The 27,824-nt window shown below is 33.2% G+C and overlaps 2 protein-coding genes across 4 annotated transcripts in view; one reads left to right on the top strand and one right to left on the bottom strand.

Moving 5' to 3' along the window:
- Positions 1–16,826, top strand: part of LOC100376300 (septin-9-like) — a 37,236-nt gene extending 20,410 nt beyond the window's left edge. For 2 of the 3 annotated variants that reach the window (XM_002741978.4, XM_085502436.1), the window contains 8 exons: positions 7,558–7,731; positions 9,767–9,901; positions 11,217–11,298; positions 13,205–13,342; positions 13,990–14,107; positions 14,758–14,853; positions 15,744–15,840; positions 15,945–16,826. In XM_002741978.4, coding sequence (XP_002742024.1) covers positions 7,558–7,731; positions 9,767–9,901; positions 11,217–11,298; positions 13,205–13,342; positions 13,990–14,107; positions 14,758–14,853; positions 15,744–15,840; positions 15,945–16,114 — 1,010 coding nt within the window. In that variant the 3' untranslated portion in view covers positions 16,115–16,826. Of the gene's footprint in view, positions 1–7,323; positions 7,396–7,557; positions 7,732–9,766; positions 9,902–11,216; positions 11,299–13,204; positions 13,343–13,989; positions 14,108–14,757; positions 14,854–15,743; positions 15,841–15,944 lie in introns of those variants that run through there. The other variant, XM_085502437.1, reaches the window with a different exon arrangement.
- A 5,317-nt stretch (positions 16,827–22,143) lies between these two features.
- LOC100328988 (fork-head box K transcription factor) overlaps positions 22,144–27,824 on the bottom strand; it is a 64,301-nt gene continuing 58,620 nt past the window's right edge. Inside the window, exon 7 of the mRNA XM_002741988.4 lies at positions 22,144–26,729. Coding sequence (XP_002742034.1) covers positions 26,425–26,729 — 305 coding nt within the window. The 3' untranslated portion in view covers positions 22,144–26,424. The remainder of the gene's footprint in view (positions 26,730–27,824) is intronic.

Here is a 27,824-nt window from a genome sequence, read left to right as displayed (position 1 = left end):
AATAGCACAGTCGTGTTCAGCAAGCAGGAAACCTAGCTGTCTAAGTCGCATTCTCAATAGACTTGAAAATATTTTTAATAACAACTTATTTGTTGTTCAGTTTAAACAGGTATCACTGAATCAATTCATTTGGTGTTCAGTTTAGACAGGTTTTACTGAATCAATTTATTTGGTGTTCAGTTTAGACAGGTTTTACTGAATCAATTTATTTGGTGTTCAGTTTAGACAGGGTTTATTAAATCAATTCATTTGGTGTTCAGTTTAGACAGGTATCACTGAATCAATTCATTTGGTGTTCAGTTTAGACAGGTTTTACTGAATCAATTTATTTGGTGTTCAGTTTTAACAGGTATCACTGAATCAATTTATTTGGTGTTCAGTTTAGACAGGTATCACTGAATCAATTTATTTGGTGTTCAGTTTTAACAGGTATCACTGAATCAATTTATTTGGTGTTCAGTTTTAACAGGTATCACTGAATCAATTTATTTAGTGTTCAGTTTTAACAGGTATCACTGAATCAATTTATTTGGTGTTCAGTTTAGACAGGTATCACTGAATCAATTTATTTGGTGTTCAGTTTTAACAGGTATCACTGAATCAATTTATTTGGTGTTCAGTTTTAACAGGTATCACTGAATCAATTTATTTGGTGTTCAGTTTTAACAGGTATCACTGAATCAATTTATTTGGTGTTCAGTTTTAACAGGTATCACTGAATCAATTTATTTGGTGTTCAGTTTAAAACAGGGTTTACTGAATCAATTTATTTGGTGTTCAGTTTAAAACAGGGTTTACTGAATCAATTTATTTGGTGTTCAGTTTTAACAGGTATCACTGAATCAATTTATTTGGTGTTCAGTTTTAACAGGTATCACTGAATCAATTTATTTGGTGTTCAGTTTAAAACAGGGTTTACTGAATCAATTTATTTGGTGTTCAGTTTAAAACAGGTTTTACTAAATCAATTTATTTGGTGTTCAGTTTTAACAGGTATCACTGAATCAATTTATTTGGTGTTCAGTTTAAAACAGGGTTTACTGAATCAATTTATTTGGTGTTCAGTTTTAACAGGTATCACTGAATCAATTTATTTGGTGTTCAGTTTTAACAGGTATCACTGAATCAATTTATTTGGTGTTCAGTTTTAACAGGTATCACTGAATCAATTTATTTGGTGTTCAGTTTTAACAGGTATCACTGAATCAATTTATTTGGTGTTCAGTTTTAACAGGTATCACTGAATCAATTTATTTGGTGTTCAGTTTAAAATAGGGTTTACTGAATCAATTTATTTGGTGTTCAGTTTAAAACAGGGTTTACTGAATCAATTTATTTGGTGTTCAGTTTTAACAGGGTTTACTGAATCAATTTATTTGGTGTTCAGTTTAAAACAGGGTTTACTGAATCAATTTATTTGGTGTTCAGTTTTAACAGGTATCACTGAATCAATTTATTTGGTGTTCAGTTTTAACAGGTATCACTGAATCAATTTATTTGGTGTTCAGTTTTAACAGGTATCACTGAATCAATTTATTTGGTGTTCAGTTTAGACAGGTATCACTGAATCAATTTATTTGGTGTTCAGTTTTAACAGGTATCACTGAATCAATTTATTTGGTGTTCAGTTTTAACAGGTATCACTGAATCAATTTATTTGGTGTTCAGTTTTAACAGGTATCACTGAATCAATTTATTTGGTGTTCAGTTTAAAACAGGGTTTACTGAATCAATTTATTTGGTGTTCAGTTTAAAACAGGGTTTACTGAATCAATTTATTTGGTGTTCAGTTTTAACAGGTATCACTGAATCAATTTATTTGGTGTTCAGTTTTAACAGGTATCACTGAATCAATTTATTTGGTGTTCAGTTTAAAACAGGGTTTACTGAATCAATTTATTTGGTGTTCAGTTTAAAACAGGTTTTACTAAATCAATTTATTTGGTGTTCAGTTTTAACAGGTATCACTGAATCAATTTATTTGGTGTTCAGTTTTAACAGGTATCACTGAATCAATTTATTTGGTGTTCAGTTTTAACAGGTATCACTGAATCAATTTATTTGGTGTTCAGTTTTAACAGGTATCACTGAATCAATTTATTTGGTGTTCAGTTTTAACAGGTATCACTGAATCAATTTATTTGGCGTTCAGTTTAAAACAGGGTTTACTGAATCAATTTATTTGGTGTTCAGTTTAAAACAGGGTTTACTGAATCAATTTATTTGGTGTTCAGTTTTAACAGGGTTTACTGAATCAATTTATTTGGTGTTCAGTTTAAAACAGGGTTTACTGAATCAATTTATTTGGTGTTCAGTTTAAAACAGGGTTTACTGAATCAATTTATTTGGTGTTCAGTTTAAAACAGGGTTTACTGAATCAATTTATTTGGTGTTCAGTTTTAACAGGTATCACTGAATCAATTTATTTGGTGTTCAGTTTTAACAGGTATCACTGAATCAATTTATTTGGTGTTCAGTTTTAACAGGTATCACTGAATCAATTTATTTGGTGTTCAGTTTTAACAGGTATCACTGAATCAATTTATTTGGTGTTCAGTTTTAACAGGTATCACTGAATCAATTTATTTGGTGTTCAGTTTAAAACAGGGTTTACTGAATCAATTTATTTGGTGTTCAGTTTAAAACAGGGTTTACTGAATCAATTTATTTGGTGTTCAGTTTTAACAGGGTTTACTGAATCAATTTATTTGGTGTTCAGTTTAAAACAGGGTTTACTGAATCAATTTATTTGGTGTTCAGTTTAAAACAGGGTTTACTGAATCAATTTATTTGGTGTTCAGTTTTAACAGGTATCACTGAATCAATTTATTTGGTGTTCAGTTTTAACAGGTATCACTGAATCAATTTATTTGGTGTTCAGTTTTAACAGGTATCACTGAATCAATTTATTTGGTGTTCAGTTTTAACAGGTATCACTGAATCAATTTATTTGGTGTTCAGTTTAAAACAGGGTTTACTGAATCAATTTATTTGGTGTTCAGTTTAAAACAGGGTTTACTGAATCAATTTATTTGGTGTTCAGTTTTAACAGGGTTTACTGAATCAATTTATTTGGTGTTCAGTTTAAAACAGGGTTTACTGAATCAATTTATTTGGTGTTCAGTTTAAAACAGGGTTTACTGAATCAATTTATTTGGTGTTCAGTTTAAAACAGGGTTTACTGAATCAATTTATTTGGTGTTCAGTTTTAACAGGTATCACTGAATCAATTTATTTGGTGTTCAGTTTTAACAGGTATCACTGAATCAATTTATTTGGTGTTCAGTTTTAACAGGTATCACTGAATCAATTTATTTGGTGTTCAGTTTAGACAGGTATCACTGAATCAATTTATTTGGTGTTCAGTTTTAACAGGTATCACTGAATCAATTTATTTGGTGTTCAGTTTTAACAGGTATCACTGAATCAATTTATTTGGTGTTCAGTTTTAACAGGTATCACTGAATCAATTTATTTGGTGTTCAGTTTAAAACAGGGTTTACTGAATCAATTTATTTGGTGTTCAGTTTAAAACAGGGTTTACTGAATCAATTTATTTGGTGTTCAGTTTTAACAGGTATCACTGAATCAATTTATTTGGTGTTCAGTTTTAACAGGTATCACTGAATCAATTTATTTGGTGTTCAGTTTAAAACAGGGTTTACTGAATCAATTTATTTGGTGTTCAGTTTAAAACAGGTTTTACTAAATCAATTTATTTGGTGTTCAGTTTTAACAGGTATCACTGAATCAATTTATTTGGTGTTCAGTTTTAACAGGTATCACTGAATCAATTTATTTGGTGTTCAGTTTTAACAGGTATCACTGAATCAATTTATTTGGTGTTCAGTTTTAACAGGTATCACTGAATCAATTTATTTGGTGTTCAGTTTTAACAGGTATCACTGAATCAATTTATTTGGCGTTCAGTTTAAAACAGGGTTTACTGAATCAATTTATTTGGTGTTCAGTTTAAAACAGGGTTTACTGAATCAATTTATTTGGTGTTCAGTTTAAAACAGGGTTTACTGAATCAATTTATTTGGTGTTCAGTTTTAACAGGTATCACTGAATCAATTTATTTGGTGTTCAGTTTTAACAGGTATCACTGAATCAATTTATTTGGTGTTCAGTTTTAACAGGTATCACTGAATCAATTTATTTGGTGTTCAGTTTTAACAGGTATCACTGAATCAATTTATTTGGTGTTCAGTTTTAACAGGTATCACTGAATCAATTTATTTGGTGTTCAGTTTAAAACAGGGTTTACTGAATCAATTTATTTGGTGTTCAGTTTAAAACAGGGTTTACTGAATCAATTTATTTGGTGTTCAGTTTTAACAGGGTTTACTGAATCAATTTATTTGGTGTTCAGTTTAAAACAGGGTTTACTGAATCAATTTATTTGGTGTTCAGTTTAAAACAGGGTTTACTGAATCAATTTATTTGGTGTTCAGTTTTAACAGGTATCACTGAATCAATTTATTTGGTGTTCAGTTTTAACAGGTATCACTGAATCAATTTATTTGGTGTTCAGTTTTAACAGGTATCACTGAATCAATTTATTTGGTGTTCAGTTTTAACAGGTATCACTGAATCAATTTATTTGGTGTTCAGTTTAAAACAGGGTTTACTGAATCAATTTATTTGGTGTTCAGTTTAAAACAGGGTTTACTGAATCAATTTATTTGGTGTTCAGTTTTAACAGGGTTTACTGAATCAATTTATTTGGTGTTCAGTTTAAAACAGGGTTTACTGAATCAATTTATTTGGTGTTCAGTTTAAAACAGGGTTTACTGAATCAATTTATTTGGTGTTCAGTTTAAAACAGGGTTTACTGAATCAATTTATTTGGTGTTCAGTTTAAAACAGGGTTTACTGAATCAATTTATTTGGTGTTCAGTTTTAACAGGTATCACTGAATCAATTTATTTGGTGTTCAGTTTTAACAGGTATCACTGAATCAATTTATTTGGTGTTCAGTTTTAACAGGTATCACTGAATCAATTTATTTGGTGTTCAGTTTTAACAGGTATCACTGAATCAATTTATTTGGTGTTCAGTTTTAACAGGTATCACTGAATCAATTTATTTGGTGTTCAGTTTAAAACAGGGTTTACTGAATCAGTTCTTTTATGTTTGTGAAATAATAAATCAGTAAAAATAAAATTCATTCTAATTTTCTCCCCAATCTGTGTTCACAGCTGAAAAACAACAGATAAATATTTGAAAACACTGGATTGTTGAAACATAGTATTTTCCCTGAGGTGGCAACATTCAGTCTACTGTCATTCTACTGGCTAGTCAGTCTGCGTAACCTTATCCACTTATACTTTAATTGATTTTCTATCTCCAACAGCCAGTCAGGATAAATATTAATCTAGGACTTAAAGTATTACCTGCTGAGACAGTTTGAGACTAATATATATTATGCCTTATGGTACCATGGTAACAAACATTACAAGGGTCTGATACAGTTCAAGATGTCAGTCAGACATTGATGCGGGGAATGATATGAGTGAATCATACCTGGGATATCATTCTGCGATGCATGTAAACTATGTTGTTTTCACCAGAAACAAATTCTCTATAGTGAAGCACAGTTCTTGTTCAGTGTGGGTCCCATGCAACATACACAACACATGTAACATGCATTGTTTGCACACAATTTGAACACACAAAATCACATAGCAGTAGGAAAATGTCACTCTCTTGAGCAAACATGAACATGTCTGGCGATAATAATTTCATGTACCGGAACGTATTATGTTTCTCATACTTATTGTATCCCAATAATCCTGTAAATAAAATGTAAAAAATTGCCATAGCAACCACATTCACTTAATTGACCCTCAAGTTGTTTTTTACCAGTGATACCATCATTTGTATTACCCGGTAGTTGTTAATTTTGGAGGGGAGGGGAGTTTAAACAAAAAACTAAAAACTAGTTGAATCTTACAGTTGGCGTCAAAATAAACAGATCATGAAAACAGCTATCTTCCTATCATTGTTCTTAGGAACATTGCAATATTCCTAGCAAAGTTACCAGCAGTCTTTGCCGTTGACTTTTGAAACAATCATGTTTTCTGAGATCAGTATGTATATATATAAGGGGGGTATGTGCCTGCTAACCAATTACTGTCAGTGAGGGATAATGCAATGTTCCAAGGAAGATTGGTAGTAAGATAGAGGTTTTCAAAATAAATTTATTCTGGTGCCCGCTTGTAAGAATAAAACTGATGTCATATTCAGTCGACAGTCAGTTGTATGTACTGTAGGGGGTGAAATATATTCGCTGGGTTTTATTTGAGGTTAAGGATACAATACATGCTATTGTTGAATTTGAATGTTAACTGGGTTTTATTTTAACACATTTAGCTGTTAGCGAAATAAGCGAAAATAAAACCCTGGGTATAATCAAGCCCTATGTAGTAGCTGCCATGTGTTACGCATTAAAATTAATGGCGCCTAGCAAGGAATGCTGTCTTTTAGACTTGGTGATGAATTAGAGAGTCCCAGATGACCTATTTTTAAGTTCCAGCTGTAGTACAGACTAGGGTGTTAGGGTTTTGGGAATACTACATACTCGGCACGTTCAGTGTAAAACATTACAGTGTATTGGCAACTCTTTCCTACATTATTTATGTTTACTTTGAGTTGTCATATGGCATACAACTGTTATTTGATCCTGTTACAAAGTGTATTTCCACTTTGCTGGTAGGAAGCTGATCTTGTTTTTTTATCTGTGGAGAGATATACTGAAATGTAAATGGAATGTTTTCACTGGGAAACATTAATTCTTATAAATGAATTTAATAACTCATGGCTCAATTGTTTTATTTTTATTATTTTTCAGTATATATGAAGCACAATCTAAAAAAAAAAATATTAAAATTGTTTTTAATGAAGTGAACTCTTTCAGAGATGTTTATTTCATGAGTTTAATTTATTATCCAATGACCCTGTAGCATTAGTGTAGTAATCCATGTCTCTGTGTGTTTGCACAGGTCTTGACCCTTGACCCTCATGCTATGTTGGGCTTCCCGTGTTGAGTGTGTTCGTTGACTATCCTCTTCCTGTTCGCTGGTTGTTTCGTGTAATCGGTATTCTAACAAAGCCTGCAAACATTACTGACAGGATGGTGTAGATCGAAAATATTCTTGTGATTGGTTATTAACTTTGTTAGTACTTCCTTTTGTCTCGCGTCGCATACTAGATGGGAGTGGCAGGAAACAAAAACTTGCCATATTTGTAACATTTTGCATCCGGCTATCCACACAGCCGCATACAATAATTAGATGTCTGCTGTTTTGTCTGGTTGCTAATTCAGGGATCATCTAACTGCGATTATTTTGAAATATTGTTTCATGGTCAGGCATTTATTGTACAAATAAGGTAGCTGCATGTTTATTCTTTATTCACCACAACAACTAGTATATTCATTCTGAAATACTGACAAGTTAATTATTTATTGTATTCTTAGTCAATGTGTAAATTTGTTTACTTCACCTTTACTGATATGCAGTTGACTTTAATTCTACTTTTCCACTTATCTAGGTTTAATCCAGTTCACTGATTTTGTTGGAGTCATGGCAGATGCTATGGCACAGACTACCAACTGGGGAGCACTGAAGACGCATGTTGGGGGCTATGTTGGCATTGATACTATACAAGAACAGATCAGAAGAAAAGCCCTCAAGAAAGGATTTGAATTTAACATCATGGTTGTAGGTATGTCAATTAAATTTCTTTTTTATTTTTACCTCATGTTAATTAAAACAGTAAAGGTTACTGTAATTGTTGACAGGTGGTTTTAATGAGCATAAATTGTTATATAATCTCTCTCTGCACAATATGATATTTATATGTATTCATTGCAAATTTTACTTTGAATAATAAACAAAGCAACATTGTTATTGTTTAATATTAATTATTTTTTGTATTATTGCACTCAAATTATTAAAATTTTATGTTGAGCTTGTATATTAGTAAGTATACTCAAGTTAACTAATTTCTTGCCAACAATTTTTTTAATTTTTGTTTCTTACTTTTAGAACTTCTATATTTTCACTATTATGATTTTGTTATAATTATATACATGGCGACTAATACATATATAACATTTGCTCTGTTAGAAGTGCGTATGCACTCATATAAATCAAGTTAGCGTGTTGATTCAGTGTGACTTAAGTATGCTTAAAATGTTCTAGTACAACCACATTATTTTTGGCTTACATGTGCTACTATGCTTCTATGTGACATATATATCCAAATGAAGCAAATATACCTGGAATCCCCCCCCCCCCCATTCTGCCAAGCCTATTTAAAATACTTGTAGAAATATCATAAAATGTTATAAAAATTACTATATAAGCATATTATTCTTTTCTGGTAACAAGATTATTGATTTTATAATATTTGCATTCATGAATAAATTAAATTGAGTGATTATTATGATAAATATGAAATAACAAACAGTTACATATCTCTGATAATGTAATCTTATGGGACTACACCCTCTGTGTAATGTATGTATGTTATAATGTTTTTACTGCGAAACAGTCTCAGATTTCTTACATGTAATCAAATTTGAAAACTAGTGCATTAGATTACAATAGTTAAACATGACACTTCTTTACTAATCATAGTGTTAAACATTTTTAATGAAATTGAAGAAAGTAGTTCAACCATTGGAATGTCATGTGGGGCAGTGTTTTGCACATTTTTTTGCGTTTTCTTTCATTTTTGTTGGTTTTAAACCAAATGGAGATAATTCCCTGGTTTTAGTAAAAACTTTTGAATATGAAAGAAATTATGAAGATTTATTTTGTGAAAGTTGACTTTAGTGTTTATAAGAGTGAATAGTTGCATAGTTTAGACTAATAGAAACTTGTATCCATTTCACTTCACACATATCTCCACCCCTTAGAGATTTCAGTTCACCTTGATTAAACTTTATAGGAATCAATGAGATAAATTAAGCGAGAACTTTCGTTGGTGTTATTGCTTTCATATTTGTGGTCATATCAATCTTGCGTATTTGTCTTTCATCTCAATAAAAGTATCCCCTCTATAGCAACGTAATATAAGTATGCCCTCCATAACATCTCAATAAAAGTATGCCCTCTATGGCAACAGATTGGTTTTAGAAGGTACCGGTAATATATTAAGGTGACTGATATAAGAACTGCAATTTCCCATTGAAAAAGATAACCACACATTGCCTACTGAAAGGCGTCCATGGATATCAAAACGAATGATGGAAAAAGTCGTCAACAGGCCATTTTTTAATAAGTGGTTTGACCACTTCACTAATATTGATGTCATAATTTCTACATAATTTTATTAAGCCTGTTCAGACAGTCCGGAAACGGAGATTTTATTGCGTCTTGACCTGTGTGTGCCCTGCATGCCTCTATCTCCACCTGTGATTCTATTTCAAAGACTAGACATAATTGTGTGTACAGGGACTATGTCATTAAAAATGACTGGATCAATAAAAAATTAAAATGGCTAATTATGTTTATTAATTTAACTTTATTACTCAGAGCCCAAAAAGATTGTAATTTTTTTATGGTGATAATAAAGTGTCATGTATTGTATTGTATAGTTTTAATGAGTGCAGTTCTGGAGTCGTATCTTTGACGTGCTCTGACCATTGATATTTAAACTTAACAGATATTTCTTAAACTTAACTCACAGGGTCTTGTATAAAACAATTACTTGATATATTTATATCATATTTGTTTATGTTTTCTGATTGTAGGAGCAAGTGGTTTAGGAAAATCCACTCTAGTCAATACTTTATTTAAAGCTAAGGTCAGCCGAAGGTCATGTGCCACTGAAGAAGATAAAACCCCAATCATTCCAAAAACAGTGCAAATAAAGTCAGTTGGACATGGTGAGTTGTAATTCCTGTACACTACATGTATTCTTGTGGAACTTACTGTAAAATACTTTATTTTAGCTGGAATTAATTTTGGCTGAATAAACTTTTTGGATGTTTGTGTTGATTTTATTTTCACTGATTTTTGACAATTTGAATGTAATATATAGGGTATAAAAAAGTATATTCACTGGATTTTATTTTTACTGAATCATTCCTTCAGCAAAAATAGCGAAAATTACTTCCAAGCAAAAATAAAGTGTTGTACAGTACTGTAAATACTTTATTTTCGCTATTTTGACTGAAGGAATAGAATAATTCAATGATAATAAAATCCAGCGAATATTTATATTTTTCCTATAGTTTACATTTAACTCATTAAAGCCGATGAAAATAAACTTCATACAAAACACCCAAAAAGTCTTTTTCAGCGAAAATTAATTCCAGCTAAAATAAAGTATTTTACAATAACCATTTGAATGCCCATATTTTGAACTTTTTTATGTGTTTTCTATATGTTTAGTTTGTTAATTTTAAATAAAATGCACATAATTTCTCTTCAATCATTTTTGTTGTTGAAATAAATATACATGAAGATGTGTTTTGTGAAAGGTGTCAAATGTTGACATTGCTCTTCATTTCCGTTCTGTGCAAAGAGTTAAATTTGTTTTGTGTCAAGGATTTATAAGATAAGGGTATGCAACTTTCTCCAGGTACAGTGATATGTGATTAAGATTTGTGAACTTTGTGATTTACAAGCATTTCTAACCAATAGCATCACAGAACCCAGGGGTGATTGGAAATGTTTGGTTGTTCATTTGCAAACATAAAGGAGCAAGATTTATTGCTTTTTTCAAAAAACGTAATATACAAATAATATAAACCCTGCGAATAAGCAAGAAGTACACTACTAAAAATGATCTGAGATGAACACTCACAAACTCACTAGTTTGCATTAGAAGTTTTAGAAATGTAGGTTTCTGTTTCAATTTTGGGATCACATGGTAATTCAACTAACTTAAGCAATTCTTGTGTGATCATTATCACATATCACTAATAAGCAAAAGCAGTCCAAGATGAAAACAAATCATTTCTTTCAGACTCACTAATTTGCTTCAGGAGTTCTTGAAATGTAGTCTCTTTTTTGATTATGTGATCATATCGCAATTTGTGTGACCACTTGAATTCACATCCTTACCATAACCTCATCTATTAAATCACAAAACAAGAATTCAATCCTTGGGATGCATACAAAGAGTGAAAATATCCCCAGCTAACATAAAGTAATATTAAGTAGATTAACTCTTCTCTTGTTTTAATAATTGAACAGTTATTGAAGAAAAAAGTGTTCGTTTGAAGCTAACAGTGACAGACACGCCAGGATTTGGTGATCATATTAATAATGAAAATTGGTGAGTATCAACATTAGGTAGGGGTGAAACATTTGAATTCATTTGGGGTGTTTGGAAGAGTGTGACAAATTCATTTTCCACATTGTCTTATCTGTATATTATTAATTTTTTCAAAAGTGCCAATATTTTCCCCCTGCATCACTGCATGCATTTTTTTTGCTCTCTGTGCTACAACCCCCATTATTTCAAATGGTCAACCCTTTAGAACTGTTGACATGATGAAAACTAATCAGTTCACTTCCCTTTGGTTTGGTGTTGTATCCTGAAACTAGATCAGATTACTATGTGTGGTTATTGTCAACGCCATGATGCAAGTGGCAAACAATATCCTTCTTTCACTAGAAATGTCATATTGTAAATAAGGTCTGGTTATGGGATGCGAGTAATGAATTCTTTAGTTGAGACAACACACACCCCCTTGTAAAGCCTATCTGGGATCTAGAAACACCAAATTTGCTGAAGTAGAAGAAGAAGGGGTGGGGCTAGGTAGATACATACATTTTTTAACTGAATATTATCTGAGGGGGGAGGGGCATAAATACTAGGACAATCAAGGTGTGACTTCCGTTGTAAGTGAAATTGGTAATTACGAACACATTGCCTGCTGACTCCTGTGTGGTAAACACACAATGGGAGTCTTTGTGGTCAGTGTGTATGTAAGTCTGTGTGCGTGTGTCTGCTTCACTGATATCTCAAGAACCAATTATTGGATTGTAATGAAACTTGGTACATATATATGCTTTGGGATAATGCGCAGATCAGTTTTTTGTTGTACTCTGTGCATTTTAATTAACCAATTTCAAAGCCCGGTGATCGTCGCGCTGCGCATGTGCGACATTTGTGTTGCTAAACATTGATTTTCTCACAATCTAATGCACTCTTTAAATGGAAACCACATGTATGAGGTTTGACCTGGGCGCATTTGCACTGATTACCGCCAGTGACTCCTTTGATATCTTCCAATCACCTAAAAATTACCTAATTAAAGCTTGGAAATGTCTCAGTTTGTACTTGTTGATCTGTGCAACAGTCAAAGTCGCCATATTTGTTTATACGAGACCCATGCATCTCGTGCACCATCCTTTAAGATTTTTCACTTGTTTTCGCAGGTATGTACCATTAAACAGATTTCAATGAAGCTTGGTACATATTTGTGCAGATCTTTTGATTTTAAAAGGCTATTTTAAAATTATGAAACAATTTTAAATGTACTTTATTTCTGATTCATGTATCCCCACACAGGAGTTCTTTCTATGTTTCTTTGAATTCTCACCTTGTTTTTGTTATGTCTGTGGAGGGTAGGGCATTTCCGCTGACTCCTTTTGCCCATTGATTTTGGTACTGTAAATGCATTACGGTAATTGTTTGCTGGATTTGCTATTTTTGACATGTGAAATACAATAAAACTTGTTGTTTTACTGCTAAATTTGTGAGCTTTAAAACACAGTGAATATGCTCATTATATCTAAACAGTGGAATTTAATGCCAGGGAAAATAAATGATTTTACAGTATGTCTGTGGAGGCTTTCAACAGGCAATGTGATAAAAATATAGACAAGTCATGTATGTACTATGTACTTTAATGATTATTATATACCGGTACATAAAAAACACTTAAAAGGGCTTATTATCTTTTATTGGAATTTTTATTGATGGTACAATAAATTAAGTTAGTGAGCCTTAGCAATCAGTCAGCTAGATACAAATTGCAATGAGAAACATTTAAAAAAGGTCAATAACGAAAAACAGTGACATTCGATGCCTGGTGCGAAAATATGTTTAGAACAAAAAAATGTAGACAAATAGTCATATTGACAAAACAAACAACAGATTTGCAAAAAGCCACAATATATAGACTTCAAATGTGAACTAATTGTTTTGACTGCTTTTCATAATTATTTTACAGTTGGTTACCAATAATTGAATACATAAATGAGCAATATGAAAAATATTTAGGTGAGGAAATCAGTGTGAACCGTAAAAGACATATACCAGATACCAGAGTTCATTGCTGTCTATATTTCATTGCACCAACCGGTCACAGGTAAGACAAATTTTTAAGTTAACTGCACCACCAAAATAAGATTTGCTTCTCAAGTATATAATAAAAATTGTTGTTTTAGACTTATGTCAACATTCTTCGAATTTGTATCCACTGTGTGCATTTCCTCTTTCTGATGTGCCTCACTGCAAGTGGTACACAAAATTGAGGATAATAATGAAGTTCCTTGGGTGGTCACTATACACAGGTTTGAGTGTACCTTGGGCTGTCACAGCTTTGAGTGTACCATAGATGGCCACTTATACACAGGTTTGAGTGTGCCTTGGGTGGTCACTAAACACAGGTTTGAGTGTACCTTAGGTGGTCACTATACACAGGTTTAACTGTGCCTTGGGTGGTCACTATACACAGGTTTAACTGCCTTGGGTGGTCACTATACACAGGTTTAACTGTGCCTTGGGTGGTCACTATACACAGGTTTGAGTGTACCTTGGGTGGTCACTATACACAGGTTTGACTGTCTTGAGTGGTCACTATACACAGGGTTGAGTGTACCTTAAGTGATCACTATACACAGGTTTGACTTTATATATTTAAAATATACTCACTTTATACTTATTAATGACATCCAGTACAACTCACATATTCATGTGTGAGGTTACTACACTTGTATTTCTTTCTTTTTTCAGTTTAAAACCTTTAGATTTAGAATTTATGAGTCGTCTTGATAAATGTGTTAATATAGTACCAATTATATCTAAAGCTGATACACTAACAGTAGAGGAAAGGCAAACATTCAAAAAAAAGGTAAGAATTACAATGGCCATTGGCTGTAATGCTAACATTTGTTTCTATACTTGGTACATTTTAGTACTATATTCATGGGAATAGAAAAGTCCTTCCCCTCAAAACTTTGCTGAATTTGGGGTGCTTTTTACATGAATATATATGTTTTATCGAGTTAAAGGAAATATCATATGTGATCTGTTTGTAGCAGATGTAATTGCGTTAAGTAATGCAGGTGTGGGCTACGGTGAAATTAAGTCATAATGTAGTGATCTCATATACAATAAATGCAACTTTTGTTTCATGTGTGCTTCAAATAGAGCAAATACGTACACATTTTAGTTGTGTGAATTTTGACCAAATCAAAATAGTTGCCTGGTAGTTACTGTAAAATCTGTATTAGAAGCTGCGTTTCTAATAGGACCCACATTCATTCGTTTTGAACAATTGAGAACTAAAATTTCTCATATGTGTAGGGGCTCTAATAGAACCAGCATCTCCACTGTTTCATTGTACCATTTTAATAGAAGCCTTGGTTTCTAATACGGATTTTACAGTATATTCTATACCACTGTGATAACCACATGAAAACAAGCTCTGGTATCCTCTACGATCAATTGCATTTTAGCATGTGCTTGATGTAGAATCTGATTGTTTATTTCAATTTTCAGATCCGAGATGAGCTAGATAGCCATGGTATAAGTACATATCCCATGAAACATTTAGATGAAGATGATGAAGATATGGTAGTTAATACAAACCTCAGGGTAAGTAAACATATGATGATAGGTCCTCATGTTTGTAGAATGCTGTCATTTAAACAAAACATAATTGTGAAAATGTCTGTTGTGTAGTTCAAACAAAGTAGGACAAACTACAGTTAGTAATTTCATAATTAGTCACCAATTATTCACAGATTTAGTTCAACATAACTCTATCTTAGTATGAATAAAAACCTAATCAATTATAAATTCTGAGAGTGCATAGCGCCCTCAAGGATCCATTAGAGAATGCTGTGTTTCCTCGGGGAGTGGAGCTACATCACAGAACATTCTATGTTGCTAAGACGTGCAACACTGTACCATGTATTTCTATTGTCTTTGCGTGAGCTACTGTGGAACGCCAGTCGAGGAGCCGCTGAAAATAGCAAAATTCAAGAAAACAACACAAACTCAACTTTGGAGTGATCCTGAACAACCAAATTATATATGTTGTACACATAGGGATAATTTTGTTACACTGTTCAGGGGAATCTCAACAACCATCCCAAAGTACTGTTTTTCTGAGAGTCTTCGGTCTTTGTTTTCACCGTGATGGTTGCTAGGCGATGAAAATACCCGGATGTCTGCCCCCAAGGATAGAGGGGTCCATAAGCTGTTCCCCAAAATGTGCAATATCACACAGACTACTGCCCGGAGTTGGGGGGGTATAAACAAATTGGATTAAGTATTAAATGCTTATTGCTGAACATTAAAACTATTTTTTAAGTTAAAATGTTCAAAGTATCGTCTGCATGTACCAAATTTGATTGGTAATGCTTTCTGCAGAATCATTTTAAGAATAACAATAATTATAAAACTGAATTATTTTGTATGCGCATCTGAGGTAATTTATTTTCAACATTAAAATCAATGCTATATATTTCTGCAAATGACAGGATAAAATGCCATTTGCTGTTGTCGGCAGTGATAAAGTATACCAAGTCAGTGGCAAACCCATTCTAGGAAGGAGAACAAACTGGGGACTTATAGAAGGTATGTTCAGAGTCAATATATTTCATAGACTTCTATACTATTATAGAATATATTTTCACAATCAGTCCTAACATTTTGACATTGACTTGTTGTCTTCGTTTCAGTTGAAAACCGTGCCCACTGCGAGTTTGCTAACTTGCGAGATATGTTAATTAGGTCCCACATGCAAGATTTGAAAGATGTCACAGAAAGCATACATTACGAAAAGTTCCGACGAGAGACGCTTAAAGGACGTGAGAAAGCTGTGAATGGCTTAGAAGAAAGTAGATGCTGATTGGATAAAATATTTCTAGATGTTGATCTCTGATTGGATGAAACTAAACCTTTGATGCTGGTGTGAAAGTTTTGATTGGCTGAATGTATCACTACTTTTAATCACATATCACCTAATTTGATAACACCTGTCTGAGTTGGTAAATCTTATTCTATGACTGTAACCAGGATTTTGACAGACACACTTGCTTTGATTTGATTCAAACTAGAGTATTTATATGCAAGTGTTATAAAATAAACGTTGTTTGACATTATTTTTTATGTGAGACTTGTTCCGTTTGAAACTATAGAAACATGACTGGGCACGACTGTACTTTTTATAAGTAGGTAACATATAGAGGGCAGTATTATTGTAATATTAAATTTAATAATGTATGCTCCATACAGAGGATTCTGACATAAGACGCGAGAGCCTGTTTGAAAGTTAATCAACATCTTAGCCAATCAACAAAGGTGTTACAAATATAAAAACTAAATGAAATAAACTATTACTACATCATTTAAAACAATGACACTAAAATTGAATACTATTTGTAATTTGATGTTACTTCAATTAATTTGTTTTTCATTAAGCTGCCTTGTGTAATACCGTCAAATCTGTGATGACTTGTGTTGTTTGAACCGCTGAAATAAAATTGTATTTTCATGATTTTGAATATTTGTATAGTACCTGTAGTAAATTAAAATCAGTGTTGTGGATGAAGAAAAAAAAATGCATCAATATGACATTCTACATGTGGATATCATATGTACTCAATAGTTAATGTTTGTGCTTACTATATACTGTAAAAGGATTAATTATTCACTGGGTTTTAATTTTGCTTATTTCGATGACTGGAAAATGCGCTAAATTGAAACCCAGTGAATATGTAAAATTTAGCAAAGAACACATTATCTAAATGATAAAACCGTGAATTTAAAACCCACTGAATATGCCTGAAATGGTAAATCAGCAAAATTTAAACCCAGTGAAAATTAGTCATTTTACAGTAGATCACAGGAATGTGTGAGATAATATACCATTGAATATAAAACCTTTGTAATTATTCATTATTTATTGAGTTAAACATGCATTCTGTTCATACATTACATGTACTCTGGTTTACATTTAACTCGGCATTCACACCTTTTCATGCCTTATTTACCTACCCTACAGTTAGAAGGTTCAAGACCAGCATTCTGATGACTCCATGCTTAACTAACCAAGGTTGAGAATGGGTAATAATCTGTACGTACAAGGGTTTCCCAACAGTGGGTTAACTTATTTTGGGGTCAAACTCCACTTTTTGCTACACGTGTAAACTTAAACACAAGTAAATCTGAAATGTCTTACCAGGTAGATTATTTTCTAGTGTCCTTTCATACAGGAGGTGTATTCCTACATGAATAGAATCACTAGTCTATTAACCTTGCTTATTTCTCACAATCAAACCTTTGAAACAAAGTTTCAAGGGCATTCTATGTTCAAAGTATGGGAATTCAAATCATCTGATTTCAATTGAATCTATTATTCACTTTTGTCAACACACACAGTTTCTATATACCGGTACATATTCACCTCACAGACTGTGTTTCTCTAAGCAACCGAGAAACCGAGAAATGTTTATTTGAATACAAATTGCATGAAATTGAAGATGTTTCTCAGATTAGTAAATCACACTGAGAAACTTTTTACTGGAGAAAATATCATAAAAATATGATTTGGAAGGAACACTGCTCGCACTGGTCACATCAACAATACTAGAAGGAATGAGAAGTAAACCAAAGAAAATCTGCAACTATTATTGAGAAAAAGGAATTTTTGCATTCCTATAACATGAATGTAGAGAACTGTCATATTTGTAATTCTGCTTGTGTGCATTATTTGCTTCAAGTCAATGATGTATGTGTAACATGATGGTGCCCTCTATAAGGTGCAGCTAATTTATCAGCGCATTTGTTTTTTTTTTTAGAGGCCACATGCAATTCTATAATGCAGAACTGATGACTGAACTGAATTTCCGATACCATATTTTTCTCTATTAATGTAAATGACAGATTATCTTTGGTTATTCATATTTCACTGATTCAGCATGCAATAAATGCAATTTTTGGCTTATGTGCACTTTTATTTTAGTTTTGCTTCTGATACAGTACATCCAAAACAAATATTGTCTTGCATATTAAATCTATGTGCACTTATAAATGATAAAACTTTTCATACAACTTTAAAAATAATACACATTTAATCATGTTATTATATATCTGTCACCGTAATGCCATAAGTTACAGCGTGCCATAATTTTGCGATATTTTACGGGTATTTACATCCTACCATATTAGGAAATGTGAATTCCAAATATGGAATGATTACGTGTGTGAAAGCGTCGTCTAATAATAAAAACAAACATGGCTGCAATCAAGGTTTGACCGGACTCCAAACAAAGAAGTTCGCTGATTCTGTTCTAACCATTTTGGATTTCGGCATTCCCATGATGTGTCCTTGGAAGGAAAAGATGTATAATAATAAGGTTATTTACGAGGATACCTCAAAGTTTGTACTCAGACAGTACACCTTCGCTGCACATCTGTTGATACTCTCGCTGTACTGTCTTTGTGCATTCTTTGAGGTATCCTCTCAATAACTTCACATTATTGTCACATTACTGTACTGTACACATTTCACCTGACCTGTCGTGCATTTATCACATTAGTGTTGCCAAACTATCCCGTCATCAATTTATTGCCTACCAATTGTGCTTGCATCAAATATTTTACCATACCAATCTAGGAATCAAATAGCTGTGTGGCACCACCATAGTACTATCAACACAACAAACCCATTCCCTTCATTTTTCTAAATTTTGCAATTCAAACTGAAACGAGCAGCTATTGGGCAATTTTTCAAATGATGTTCGCACTATGCTTTGTGATTGGTTGCTTGGATTTGCTATTGAAATTTATGAATACTGTAGAATACTTTATTTTCGCTTGGAATTTATTTTTGCTATTTTCGCTGAAGGGATGATTCTGTGAAAATAAAATCCAGCGAATATACTTTTTTTCCTATATTTCACATTAAACTCATCAAAAATCGGTGAAAATAAATTCCATGCAAAACTCCCCAAAAGCCTTTTCAGCGAAAATTAATTCCAGCGAAAATAAAGTACCAGTATTCCACAGTATTTAATTTCATGACAATTTTGTTGAAACTGACAGTTTTAAGTTCAGGAAGATCTGGAAGTACTTGCTTGTGAAGCACTATTTTAAAAAATTTGACTCAATGCATGAATGAACAGAATCTTATTTTACCTAAAAAACAATCTTTATTGTGAGAATATACTTTGAATATATTTTGAATTAGCGAAATTACAAATTAGCTAAAAATGTAATGTGAGCGAAAAAGACGGGTCTTACTGTATACATTGTCTTTCAAGAAGCTACCGTCTCTTTTCATATGCACATGTTTATGAACTGACTTACCTTAGAATAGTGGTGTAATTCTTCATGCATCAGTTTCATATGCTATATGTTAATGATATGCAAATTAAGCATCAAGTATTAATATTTTTCTTCCCAGATGCCAAATACGGATTCAATTTTTTTTGTTTTTTCAATGTGTTGTGAGCTGCTTTTTTATTTCAATAGTTCCCCCCCCCCCCCCCGAATATAATAATACAAACAGATTTGGGACTATACAGATTGTAACATTTGTCATGCCAATATTTGTTGTACAAGTTCACAGTATATATAATTGAGTGCACCAGTTATGTGAATATATTGTAGAAAAGCACAATGTGTTTTGATATTGTCTGGGCTGTGTAGGTAATTGTACAATCTGATGCTGAGGCATTGATTGGTTCTTGTCACTAGATGCACGTCTCCTGTACCTATAATAGGCCATTATACACCCAAGTAAAGTCTCAAGGGATCAGTAGCCAATCACAGCCGATCACAACTTGTGATGACAAATCCTGAGAGCTGCCCGAGTGGAAGCATGTATACTTGGCAGAATTTGATACTGTCAACAAACCAGCTGTACTCTGATTGGTGTGAGTGTTAGGGTTGGGTAGCCAATCAGCAACAATCTTGTGAAGAGCTTGAAAGCTATTACTCTATACATGCCTGCATTCTATTATCTCACACCTGTGTATGAAATACTACAGTCTCTCCTGCAATTTCATGTCAAAACATTTGGTCAATAATTTTTTTTTTTGTAATTTATTATTTTTGTGTACGCTAATGTATTCTGTTACATTTGTACTTAATGTGTGAATTCATTTCCCTTTTTTCTGCAAAAACGTGTATGTATTGTTGACACAAATAATACAAGTAATACAAATTTTGTTTTGTCGGAAAATCCGTTGGTGTAATTTATGTATATACATACAAGTAGCAGTATCAGTAAGCGTGTTATATTAATACATTTTAATTGGCCTATTCTGTTTATGCAAATTATTTTCTAGGTTTCTTTCAACAATAACAAATTAGCCATATTTTTTTTCCCGAAAAAAAGCTCATGTGAAATACCCACTGAACTACCAGCTAGACTACTGTAATTCTATCAATTCGACCATGAAAAAATGATTATTGTTGGTGGCCGAATCCTTGTCGCTCAATGTCTAGAGAACCGTGAATCCCAGCATGCATTGCAGTTTTGAATTCTGCTTTGGATGGCTCATCGAGACACCACTTCAGGAAGTATACAAGTAGTATATTAGAATAGAGCAGTGTTGAGAAGGTGAGAAGCCAGCAGACTGTACAGACGAGTTTAGTTCACACGAATGACTTAAAATATTTATAATTCTGTAGAATTTGTAGGAGATTCAATGTTGCAAGTATCAACTGTTTCTAATGTGCAGAAAAGCAGACATGTAAAATCATGACAGAAATTCTAACACTGCACCTTGTTTTTATATTGCTTGGCAGTCAAATGCAATTGTCTGTTTTAGGGATCCTTACACAGATGTCTCTGGGTTGTAGCAAACAATCCACAATAGAGGCTGAATGTATTATACATCTATTGATTAGTCTACTTGCTTCCTCTGACATGAAAGTTGTCAAGTTACCAAGAAACTAAGTGTCACTGAAGATTTGTGTTGCCACTGAAAACTACTCCGAGCTCTACAGTCATCACATTTTATCTCAAATACACTCTAAATTTTCTATGAATCATACTCTCTAGTGACAAGGTGCTACTGTGAAGAAAAGGCAATGCCGTTTAAATCTACAACTGTCAATAGTTATCTGAAATACATGTATAATAAAATCTTGCAAAAAAACATGATTTTCAAAGATAGACTACTACAGATCAAAATGATATTGAAACTTTGATTAGTGTTCACCTCACCCATTGTCATGAGAGGAAGTGAATCATAGGAAAGGTGTATGGTTGGATGGTTTGTGAATTCAGGATCTATTTATCCACTAACTCTCAAAGATCCTACACATCTCTTCGAAGTACAATAATATGATTCATTACAAATCGCATTTAATTGAAAATTTATCTTTTTCAGCAGTCATTGATGACTGAGGAATTGCCCTGTTACATTAAACTTCTGCTATAAACTACTTTTTTTAAAACCCATTGCTTTGATACTACATATCTTGTACCTTGAATGGACCTCTTTATTTTTAACGAATACAAGTTCTTAGTTGACCTGAAGACCTTTGTAAGAATCTTGCTTTTGTCTGATTATCCTTATGAAGGATTGGGCTAATCACACTATGGTTCATGGATTAGTGTTCATCAGCAAACCACACTAAGATGCAACAACAGAAACAAGCAAAGAGGGAATACAGTGTACACCCCCCGAAATGCAAGGCTACAACAGCCTGATCAAGTTAATGCAAACAACTTTAAGTGCAAAGAAATGTTCAGACGAGCTTTTTGTTTCCTCCACCTCAATACCATAAGCCAGCTTCACATTGCACACATCAAAACCAACTTTATTCATTTGTATGAGTACCACAGGACCCATATCAAATATGATACGATGCAATGTTGACAGTACAAATATATTAGCGACAAAAGACAAGACTAGCTTAAAATAAGATGTCACGACTGGTTTACTGATTCATCAATAATGTACAAAGACTGGCCTACAACATCAGCAGAGGGACACTTGTAAACATATGCAGTATTAATTCGATATAGGCATGGTGAAAATTAAAATACACTAAAATTACAACATACAATTTGTCATTTACAACAACTAGAGTGAAATACAATCATTGAATTATCAGTCCCATGCTCTCAGAAAAACATAAAATATAGACTTGTAAAATATAGCCAGCACCTATAAGCACATCTTGGACGTTATGTCAACACTAAAGTTGGACATCAACAGATCTACCTTTTTGCTAATAGTTTCTCTGCATTTGCAAATGACAGACTTCTGTCGAATTCAGGAAGAGAGTGTGAAACAATATTATGATGTTCAATGTATATATATATTTATATGTGCTGTAACAAAAGTACTCATAAAAAGTGAGGGGTGGTAAATATCTTGAGCTGCAGTAGTGAACGTAGACTACAGCAACTCTGCGAGATTGTTATTTTCTTTATGTACAGCTGCATCATTGGAATCCATTCATTTTGCATGCATCTCAGGGGCAGTCTAGTCCAAGCATATATACAAGGAAAAAATTGATACGTTGAAAAGACCTGTCAAACAAGCTGTTCTCTGATTGGTCCAACTGTTAGGTATTGGGGTTGAATAGCCAATCAGTCACAATGTAGCTTTGAGTAATCACATTTGTACCAAAGATTTAGAACCAACAAAATATGCGTCGTAGCTGAATACAGAAATAGCAATGATGAACAAGGAATAGAAATAGTAGGTACTGCTGCTCAATGCAGTACTCGTGGAACATTGGTTTTTTAAAAGCCGAGAAATCATATCTGTTGAGAGTCAAGTTCATGTGTATATTCAGCTGAGATAGTTTACACAATCCAAAGAATTTCTTAAAAATTCAAATTTTATTACGTCATAATTAGCACACCCACGACACGATGTACATTCAAATTGATAGCAAATGGGACGGGCACAATGCAACACATCTCAAGAAAAACAACGAACTTTGTCAGCTGAAATATCTGAGATGCGGTGAAGCCAAAGCCCAAACAAATTCTAAGTAAAATGAACGGTTTAATACATAGCATACTTTGCACAACACAAAGTGCCCGACCCCCTCCTACCTCATTCCTTGAACAAACTACGAATACGCTTATTGCATTGACAAAATGCATTTGTTTTTTCTATCAATTCAATAATTATCAAGTTACAATAGATTAATACAATATTATTTTGCACACACACTTTTGAGACAGCTGTATGTGGTCACTTTCTTCAAACCATCAAACTTTTACATTGACTTGACCAGATAAGGGTAGAAAAAAAAACTGTAATCCTGCATGTTACATGCATTGTATACAGTTGCATGGGACCCACATAAAACAACACTACAACTGTGGTACAATTTCTGTTGTTGAGTTAAATTATGTTTTAAAGTGCATAATGGACATCTAATGCCACACTGATGCATTTGAGTCCAAGCATATATACAAGGCAGAATTTGATACTTCAACAAAATAATCTGGTCTTTGATTGGTCTAACTCTTGGGTGTTGGGTAGCCAATGAGGCACACTCTTGCAAGCAGCTTTACTGTATTAAATCTGGAGTTGAATAGTATGGTTTTCTGTCAACTCGTTGAAAGCCATATTTCACAGCCAATTTTAATGCATTTTTCTTTAAGTTAAATTAGGATCAAATTTTCCTATTCGCTACAGGTCTTCTACAATTTTGAAAAAAATGTGCCTAATATTATGCAGGTTGACATTGGCTTTTAAAGTTAAGCAAGTGGAATTTGGCAATATACCTACAATAACCAACAGATTTTGCAGCAAATAATTTGACCAGAAAAAAAAATTAATATAAAAATCACCACAAAATTGGTGTTTTAAACAAGTACATTGACTTTATGTACTTTTAAATTCAAATCTGAATAATTGTTCTGAGGCTAAATCATAACTCCCTACAAGCCTCGATAACGGTACAACTCGCTTTCTGTCATCTTGGAGACAACCGAGTGAAACCATTATACAGGAGGGCATAGGTAGGAGAGGTTGAAACATTGAATAAAATAAATCCACACATATTTCAAAATGTCATAAAGATTCCACAATACGTACAAGATCACACATAAAAATAAATTTCAAAGTCTAATTGTACACCGGTAAAATACTGTATAATATCTAGCTATTACCAGGAACGTAATCAATAGTTTAGTAATTTTAAAAATGCAATTCTCAGGATTGTCAACGGAAAGCAGGATTAAAAAAAAATATATATGAACACTGATGGCATGGGCCTATGTGGGTGACAACCACAGATCTTAAACTCTGCGTAATAAAGAATTACATAAACCCTATATATTTGTAATGAAAGACAATCTGTGCAATTTATATTGGCTATTTCCTTATCAGTTATCGCAGGCATTTGTAAGTCAGATTTTGTTACACACAGTAAATATATAAGACAGACTAACACCATGAATTACATGTGAGCTTGTACAGAATAATAATCAAGTCTCAGACAAAGGCAAATATACAAAACCTTTTTTTTTTATAAAAAAAAAAAAAGCAAGAGCTTTCAGAATAATAAATCCACCGACTACACTATGAAAATGATCATGTAACTAAAATGTACTGATTACTATGGCAACCAAAGCCAGCTATTATTAGTAGATTTAATTATCGTAACATTTTGTTGAAATATATACTCTGCCTGTTACATTTTTTTTTATTATTCTGTTGACAATGGATGAACCACAGCAGTAACTTTGGGGACACATTTGTTATAATTGAATACCCAGAAAATATATAAAAAGACAATTCTAGTATTTTTTTTTTATTTTACTTTCATTTTTTTGCAGATACATCATGAATTATTTTTAAACGAGAATTGAAATACACATAGTACTCTTTCTGGTGAGGGTTACACCATTTCAGGTTGGCGTGTGTATATATATATATATGGATTGCTTTCACTGAACTGAAAACTACTGATCAATGTCTAGATAGGTCAAAATCTCTGTGAATTTATCACTATTAACGAATGCATCATACTACTAAAATAGTTCATTTCCACAACTAGTGATGGCTTCCAAAAATGCGAGCAATGCCCTTCTCTTAAGTTACATCTTAAAACCAAATTTTGCTCTCAAGTTTTCTTTATTTTAAAGTGTAATTACTTTAACTTTTTTTTCAAGGTATAATAAAGTCGAGAACACGGTACAAACTTGTTAAGCACTTTTAAAATGTCAGGGTTGTGAGAAAAGTACTTTTTACAACACTGTGTCCCATTGGCTGTCGCACCGTGAAATCACACAAACAGCTGTTCAGCAGCCAATCAAAAAAATGATTGTATAATTAGCTGCATTAGCTTTTATAAAGCTACAAAGTGTGGAAAGTAAACAAAATTATCTTCAATCAAATGGATCAATCCGTCTAACTACTTATTAACAGATACATATAGGAACATGTATTGCTTTTTCATTACCATGCTTGAGCTTCGGCAATTGAATTAATATCATGAGTGAGAGCAAGATATCTATGATCTTACAATCTGACAACGCAAACACATGCTTAAAAGCTAAGATGCCATAAAAAAATAGTCCACCCAATTGAAGGCAGCAGCTTTCGCACCTTCCTGGTTGTGCAATCAATCACATCATGGTATCATCGGCAAATTCTTGCTAGAATTGAGTAACGAATCATTTAAGGTGCTCACCTTTAATATCAATATGCCAAAGCTAAGTCCAGTTTATTAAATGTCATGGTTAAATCATCGTCCTTTATATATTATTCAAATATGATGTTCTAGTATTAGTTATTAAAATGTAATCATCAACCAACACACAGCAAATAGATGGTCCCATTAGAAATTCATAATTAATTCATTCATTCTACGAAAACACGCCACAGATTGGCAAAATATCGGACCGCTGATGCTAAAACGGAGTCCCGCAAAGCACAGTGCACCAACTGAAACTCGCCTCATACCAGATTCATTGAAATTATCCATGGTTGACCAAACAGGATGCTGTCACCAATTTTAGAAGTTGTTCTGTTCACTCAACTACCACGCGACTGAATAACTTATACATAATTTGCAACCTGACTGGTACACTTTTGTTTATCAATAAGCGAAAAAGGTAATACAAGCCTATTGACAATTCAAACCTGGACTGCTAGATTAATCAAATGATGGAGAAAAACAAAAAAAAATGATGGCAGCATAACCCTGAGTTTAAAGCGTAATATAAGTTCATTTTCCCTCTGCAGCACTGTTCCAGTTGTCTGGGTTTTCAAACTTTGGTCGTTTCACGTCCTCTCGTTCATCCGAAACATGGCTACCATTTAACGGCCGTTTTGCGGGTATTAATGGCGAACTCGCTGCAGAGGTTGCTAAAACGTTGAGACCAGCTGTACTGCTCATTACAGGTTGTTGAGTCTGAGTTGTGTACGTCACGGCTAAAGACTGAGGATTCACTTTGCTTTCAACTGACATCAGGTGTGGGTGGCTGAATGATTGGATTGGTTTTATCACTGGTGGCTGCATCACATATTTTTCTAAAATTTGAAAAAAAAAGTTAATATACATCTGTCACTGTATTGCCATGATATTTTCCCATGGATCAAAATTGATTGATATTCATTCTGTGAATGAACATCATTCTGAGATTACTGCTACAGATATTCTTCTTTACCTAAAACATTTCTTAGCTCAGGAGTCCAGACAAGTCAGAAAAACGACGTGAAATAACCACACTTGATGGATAAAATTGATTTCACTAAAAAAGGAAACAACATTAAATATATACCGTACTCGACCGAGTTAGCGCCCAGGGTCCTCAACTCAGAAAAATCACGATTTTTTTACGGGTGGGCGCTTACCAGAGCAATCCCTTCGGAAATGAAAATTTTAATTTATTATGTGACAGTTTGAGGAAATATTATGTCTTTGAAGCAAAATAAAATTACGAAATTAGTTCGGCCGTCATATTACAATATTAATTATGTACCACTCGACTTTTTGAGATTAAAAAATTAATAAGAGTCTGTTAGAACACTGTCAAAGTCAAAATCTTCATCATTATCACCACTGACGAATGTGTTGGATCGTATGCTTGATGAAAAGCACTTTTCGCCATGATGTATTTGCATGATTTAACCAGCAACAACAACCTTTGACCTAATGGGTCAAGTCTTTTATTAACCAATCAGAATGCTATGTTGTATTGATGCAATTCTTCGGAAATTCCCTAAGATTTTCTGGTAACGCAATGCGGAAATGAATTATCGATGTTGAAATACAATCTGTTGAAATTGATTTTGGCGAAAAAAATGGTAACTAGCGATCCTTGATAGGTGAACTGAATATGGCATGAAATATTTACTGCATTTTACTTTTATTAACAGGTCATTGTCAAAGCGAAGTTTACGCAGGGTTACCGTGGTCTATGCATTCACAACAAATTCATGGTAGCCGATATCCACTAAGGGAACTGATCATTACCACCCAGCCGGTTTCCGGTGAGTTTGACTCGGTTTACCGTACCGGTCGTTGCTTTACCGTACCGGTCGTTGCTTTACCGTACCGACCGTTGCTTTACCGTACCGACCGTTGCTTTACCGTACCGACCGTTGCTTTACCGTACCGACCGT

This window comes from Saccoglossus kowalevskii, chromosome 8 (assembly GCF_978046115.1).
Source record: "Saccoglossus kowalevskii chromosome 8, keSacKowa6.1, whole genome shotgun sequence".
Lineage (NCBI taxonomy): Eukaryota > Metazoa > Hemichordata > Enteropneusta > Harrimaniidae > Saccoglossus > Saccoglossus kowalevskii.
This window is presented reverse-complemented; position numbering and strand designations above follow the sequence as displayed.